Here is a 6,547-nt window from a genome sequence, read left to right on the forward strand (position 1 = left end):
GAGATTCCCATTGGTCTTACTTCCCACCGGTGGGTTTGTCAAATATTCATGCTTATCACACTCCAGCCAATGTAGCAGCTGTACAACTGCTACAGCCCTGGTGAAACTCAAACAAAAACAGTCTACATCAGAGGCAGCAGCTGTATTTAACATCCCCTCTATATCAGCAAAAGGTCAAGGACTCTTGGCTAGCCTGCTAGGATTGCAACAATATAATAGAGAGACACATACCAGCACTTTAGCAAATGTTTATTTATTTCTGCTAAATCCCAGCTCTACGCAACATGCTGAAACTACAAGATGTCCTGTCTTAAGTACGTCATTTGAGCACAGGGCACTACGTAAAAAATGATTCCCGACACCTCAGCCCTCTGCACTCCCGCATCCGCAACCACTTGGTGGAGTCCCTTTCAAGAGTGCAAAAATGGAAAGTTTCTACTGTTTTGATTTTGGCTCCAGTGATGTGGAATGAGCACCCTCTCTCCCTCAGAACTGCTGAATCCCTTATAGCATTAAGAAGGGTCTCAAAAGACATCTCTGTCAGATTCACTTCTCTCTCAGTCTAATAGTAACAGAAACTTTCATCACACTTCTGATGACCATCCCCGTAATTTCCTAATTGATCCAGCTTTATATGCAAATAATTGACAAATGTGTGATGGTGAAAACAGTGGTATCAGACAAAACCTGTTTTGATAATCATGTATCTGTATCTAAAGCTCTTTGTTTGTTTTGAACTACACTTTTGCTTGCCCTGAGTTGTATGTCACATTAAAGAAAAACAAAATGAACAACAATAAATATGTATAAACTATATCTCTTTGCATCTTAAATAATTTGCCATTTTCAAGAAACCAATTTTTTTTTTATAGAGGAGGTCATTCATAGCAGATTCTACTGAGTTATTAATATTTTTGGAGTCCACTAGGAGTGTCTTTCAATATTATGAGATTGGAAAGTGAGAACTTCCTTTTTTGAGATCTCATGAGAAGAAACAGTTTGTGTAAACATGCGCTTTCCAACATTTTGATGTGTCTGAAGTTATCAAGAGATAAAGGTTCCACTGAGAGATCTTGGACATCTCCAGGAAGAGGCTCATCTTTATCGCATTCCTCTGTGCGAATGCAGGAAAATCTTATTTTTTTTGTTTCTGTCACATGGATGAGCTGTTCACTCTGATTTAGTACAACAGTGAAATGGAATGCATTTTTGTGTTTTCCTCTCCTTTCTGCATAGATAATTTCTTCCAGAGCATTTTGCTATTACATGTAGCAAACCATAAAAATAAACTACAAATAACACTTTTGGAGAAATACCAAGTGCAACTGGTATAATACCTCTGAGAACAGATGTACTCTTAAATATTAAATCTATCACATTTTTAAATGCAGAAACAGAGACTATACAATGATTCTTAGTCATATTTTGTCATTGTTCTGTGAAAGACAGCTAACATTAATTCACCATAGTACAGACTTAATGCCTCAGAGATTAAGGAAGGTGAATTGTATTTACCTAATCTGAAGACTAATTTATTGTATTGTAAAAAGTTAAAAAATAATTTTCATCTTCATATATTAAAGCGGGTACATTAACAGGCAATGAGAACTGTTATATCTTAATTTATGAATATAGACTGCATATTATAATATTTAAAATATGACAGTTGTCCACTGCTAGACTAGAAAAAATTGACTAAAGCAGACAGTCTTAATAAATTATTATAATGCTTTATGTACAGTTTGTTTTTTACAGGTTAAACAGATGAGTGAAGGGTGGGGTGGTAGTAGTTTGGGGGATGCCTTAGGCTGCAGTATCTCATTGTAATTGTTCATTAATGTTGTTAGACCATTTCCTGGGTCAGTACAGCATATTGGAATAGTCATAATAGAACAACACTCAAAAATCTGCATACATTATGGCAGTGAAGGACCGGGAGGTGGATGGTTGTCCAAGAGACAAATTCTGCGCGCCATATACCACTTGTCATGTCGCAAAGATTTCACCCCCTCTGCCGCCGACCGCTGGCCAATGGCACATCACCAGGGCATTGTGGAGCAGTTGCCATGACAACATGGGTCAGACCACTGATGTGAAAGCGCCCTGTGGTTTGTGAGCCCGGCAGCCAAGCGAAAACAACCGGCAGACTGGAGCCCATAGACGGCGCATTCTGACTCAATCTAGGTCACTGGGATTCTCCAGGACAGCAGCTTCCTTCACCCCGAAAGCACCAGACAGACTAATAGTCACTGCACTGTTTGTCCTGTTATGATTCTCTGATTGTTGGCTGATTCTGATGCCTTTGGAGATTTATTTCTTCCACTTGATCAGAAAACACAATTGAACCATTCAAAACAAGAAATCAAGAAACCATTGCATTTTATGTTGAAGAGCTCTTGCTATTACATGTCTTAACATTCATGGCCTTCCTAGATTCCTACAGACCGCAAACACTGAAGGGCTAGACATCTTTTATACACGCTGACTGCAAAGCCAAAAAAAAAAAAAAATGCAGTATTGCCACCAGTCTTTTTCGATCAAACACATGAAAAAGAGAGAGGGCTTTCAGAGCAGTTGCTGTGGGGACCCGTGAGCATTTTAGGTCCTGGATCTGATAATGGAGGCTGCTCAGTTCTTCTTTGGACATCAAGGAATGAAACGTGTGGGTGTATGTTTGTTGTGTGTGTGTGTGTGTGTGAGAGTGAGAGAGAGAGAGAGAGAGAGAGAGAGAAGAGAGATTAAGGAAGGGCAGTGACAGAGAGGAGGGGGGGAGGGGGTAGTGTATGTGAATGTAGTTATACAGCTGTGTTCTGCATTTCCTGAGAATACTGGGACTTACAGCATATTTAGTCTATTTCAAGTTCTGCACATTCAGCTCTATGTGAGATGTGAACATTTAACCTAATTTTACACATCGCCAAAGCATGACAACAGTTTACATATTAAACATGGACAATATATCCTGTAATAATTCAATTTGCAGTATGATGCCACTTTCACATTTTGGTAGTCACTATTGACCCAGGTCAGTAAATTAACTCCCAGCAGAGTAACCTGTTACATGTGAGTCCTGGAGAGATGCTGTACACTTTCACTCACAACATGCGGTTCACTAGGGCTCCTTGTGATTCGCAAAAATGATATGGGTGTCTAATATGTAAATAATACCTTTATTTGCAATTTGGTTTTCCTGTTTGTTTTTTTAATTTATTTATTTTTTTTTAAAAAAAAAACTGTCTTCTAAGGGCATTAAGTAAGTTCTTTAAATGGGAAGAAATCAGTTCCTTGCAGCTGCTTTCAATCTGACTCTGTGGAATTTTGGATACCCTGTCACCAGGCAATTATTTAATTAAAATCAAACGTCAACCATAAATCGTCCGCATTTAGAGCTTGAGAAAAAAAAAAAAAAAAGTAGACACTGATCATATAAAACCCGTATCACATCACCAGTAGAAAACCCCTCCATGCGTTAACCTGCCAACCCCCCCTTGATGAATTGATTAATTCGCAGGTCCTTAACGATCCGCGGGCTCCTATTGTTGGCTCCAGGCGTGTCCTCAGCCCTCTTCCTTTCTTCTCCCCATTGAGGTTCTCCATTGGGCTGCTCGGAGCGCCTGTGCCGTCATCGCCGGGAACCACACCTCACATGTGCGCCTGGGCGTTGGACTGCGCCGCTCTTTCTCCCTCTCCCACCAAGAGCTGAATTTCCACATTTGCGCCAATTCTCACATTTTCTTATTTTTTGCCTCCTGCACAAGATTCGATTTGCGCGATCTTTAAACTCCCTTTTTTTCCCTCTCTCCCTCCCTCCCCCACTTCCATCCCACATTATTATTGAAGGGTCGCTCTTTGGTGAAGGATCTCTGCGGTCTTTGTTTGTTCCTCACTGGATCCCTTGAGTTCCTTTGTTGGCTGGGAAGCATGGGAGCGCAGACCTCCAAGACCGCAACAAAAGCCGAGGTTGACGCCGAGAAGCAGGAAGACGCCGCCGTGTCTCCGACCAAATCCAACGGGCAGGTAAATACAGTAGAAATAAATAATTTGGCGCCGTTTCGGAGGCTGAATGTTTGTAACGCTAACCGTAACGGGATTTATTTGTAGGGCTGCTCCTCCAGCGGTACAACAGCCCCCCCGAGTCCCCCCCCCTCCTCGCACCAGTCTCGATCCGAACCCATCAGGATGGGATTTTAAAACAAAGAATCGCTTCTATTTCTCAGCGGTGTTCTCCTCTAATTACTTTCCCATTCTTTAAAAAAGGGTGGGGGGGTTAATTGGCATTGGGCTCATTTAGTGTTATTTTTATGAGGTTTCGAAGAGGAAAAGTTGTGGATATTTTTCTGTGTTTATTTAAAATTTGTTACAACTGGTTACTTCTGAACGTATAAGGATTGTGTGAAACTGAGGGCAGATCCTGGTGCGAGCGTGTGGATGTACATCCCCGGGCTGTTCATTCATTGAGTCTTTGATCAGGCAGAGATGATCTTAATTTTTGGCTCTTACTGGTATAGTGAGGACTTCCCCTCTAGGTTCTCTTTCGTTCTATGGCTTTCGTGAAGCTCCATGGTGGACAGTTGCAGGAAGGACCTGGATGGATGGTGCTTGGCTTGCAGACAATGGCGTGGTAGCGCAGACCTTCGTGGCTTTGCTTTTTCTCCAGTTAATCATCTTGAGATGTTTGAGCGAATGGCCCCAAAGCCACTAGGTCCAGCTGAGTGCCCCCCTCCCTTTCATTTTAATGGTCACAGTCGGTTTGCACTACCTCTTTCGAAGTGGTGTGTGAAATGGATGTCCGTCTTCATCTGGCGTCGCGTTTCCCCTCCGACTAGTCAGCAGTAGCGCCACCCAGCGGTTAAGTGTGGAAACACCTTGATACTAGGTCCTCAATTTCTATAAGACCTGAGCATTAAAGTAAATGATCTGCGCTGTGATGAAACCCCTTTGGCTTTAATATTTTCCTGACGATGGAAACATTTCCCCCGTTGAAGTCATCCAAATAGGGGATTTGGAGAACTACAGAATGGAGTAGGGCTCTTGAATGGTGTAAGAATGGAAGCTTTCGTAACTAAAATCTTGAGCTTTTGAAGTCCTGAAGATTCCAGATATAATAGGTGTGCAGTGGAGCTACTACATTTTGTTGCAATAGCTTTTTTTTTTTAGAGAAAATTGAGATGTTGGCTGGCTTAACAGGTAAGGTAAGCCAAGATGTTCATTGTATATGTCTTGATCCTAGACAAGATACTTATTGAGCAATCACTTGAGCTCCAGAATTCATAACTTCTAATTTTTTTTGGTTTCATCTTGCAGGAAAATGGACATACAAAGGTGAATGGTGACGCATCTGATGCAGCAGCCCAGGATGAAGCCCAGGTCAACGGAACTGCCCAGGCTGAAGAGGGCCTGAAAGAGGAGCCTGACAAGGCAGAGGCAGAGCCTGCTGAGAAGGAAGCAGAGGACAAAACGGAGGCTGTTCCAGCAGCTGAGGGCACTGCTGCATCAGAGGATGGTGCCTCGGGCAGTGGAGAGGCAAAGAAAAAGAAGCGCTTCTCTTTCAAGAAACCCTTCAAGCTCAGCGGATTCTCTTTCAAAAAGAACAAAAAGGAGGCAGAGGGCGAGGCAGCAGCAACCTCCTCGGAAGAGGGGGCCTCCACCTCTCCAGAGGAGGGCAAAGAGGCCACTACTGATGAGGTCCCTGCTGTGGAAGAGGCTGGCCCCGCCAGTGACGATGTGGGAGAAAACCAGGAGGTGACCACCTCTCAGGGGGACAAACCGGAGGAGACCACAGAAGAGGAGCTGGAAACGGTGACTCCAACAGCAACCGAACCTCAGCAGAAAACGGAAGATGCTGAACAAGATACTGAGGTCAAACCTGCTGAAGATTCCATACAAGAGAAAACATCTGATTCTGAGGTGCCTGCCCCTGCTGAGTAAGCTGAATAGAAGATGTGAAAGAAAGTCCTGAGATTGACAATGGGCTTTGGTTTGGATGACTTAGTGACCAGTCATGTATCAAATCTGATTTTGATTCTTCCACAACACCCATCTGTTTGATACTGTCTAAAGGGGGCAGAGGTGTGTGGATTAGATTAATTGATACTAGGGTTTAAAGATTACCCACTATAGTGCCCCTTTATCAGTATTAAATGGCTTGGTGCAGATTTTTACAGCACCACAACACCAACACCTGTTGTGTGGGTAAAATACCTCGATAGTATATATGGCTTGTCAAAGGGATTTTTCTGCTATGGTTGGATTGTAGCTGCGTTCTCTACTGGGGATTTCTGGATGTAGGAAAAAATGAGGGTAATGCTGGTAACTTGAATATGTTGTCATCCTTTGATACAGTGGGGGGGGGAGGGAGAACAGTTTAGCTTTAGAAAGTCATTAACTTGTAGAAGCTTTTTCACATCACTAACTGGACCATTTGATCCTGTAAAAGTTGTATAGGTTTATTGATGATTTTATGACCTTAAAATTTTTGTATGACCAGCATGGTGTTAACTGATTACTGTACAAATGAATATTAATAAATGCACATCTGACATCGAAA

At 42.4% G+C, this 6,547-nt stretch overlaps 1 protein-coding gene across 2 annotated transcripts; it reads left to right on the forward strand.

Moving 5' to 3' along the window:
- Window positions 1-3,464: 3,464 nt before the first annotated feature.
- On the forward strand, window positions 3,465-6,547 carry LOC108921814 (myristoylated alanine-rich C-kinase substrate-like). 2 transcript variants are annotated; one of them, XM_029258510.1, is made up of 3 exons: window positions 3,465-3,648; window positions 3,841-4,017; window positions 5,305-6,547. In XM_029258510.1, exons 2-3 carry the CDS (start codon window positions 3,922-3,924, stop codon window positions 5,926-5,928), a joined length of 720 nt encoding a protein of 239 aa, XP_029114343.1. In that variant the 5' UTR covers window positions 3,465-3,648; window positions 3,841-3,921; the 3' UTR covers window positions 5,929-6,547. The 2 variants fall into 2 exon arrangements, with proteins under 2 accessions (XP_029114343.1, XP_029114342.1); XM_029258509.1 differs by having other exon boundaries at window positions 3,503-4,017.

The sequence above is a fragment of the Scleropages formosus genome, chromosome 15 (genome assembly GCF_900964775.1).
Source record: "Scleropages formosus chromosome 15, fSclFor1.1, whole genome shotgun sequence".
Taxonomy (NCBI): Eukaryota; Metazoa; Chordata; class Actinopteri; order Osteoglossiformes; family Osteoglossidae; genus Scleropages; species Scleropages formosus.

Coding starts and splice junctions, on each gene's coding strand:
- LOC108921814 (XM_029258510.1), top strand. CDS start 3,922: ATGGGAGCGCAGACCTCCAAGACCGCAACAAAAGCCGAGGTTGACGCC. Junction 4,018..5,304: donor CGACCAAATCCAACGGGCAG/GTAAATACAGTA, acceptor TTCATCTTGCAG/GAAAATGGACATACAAAGGT.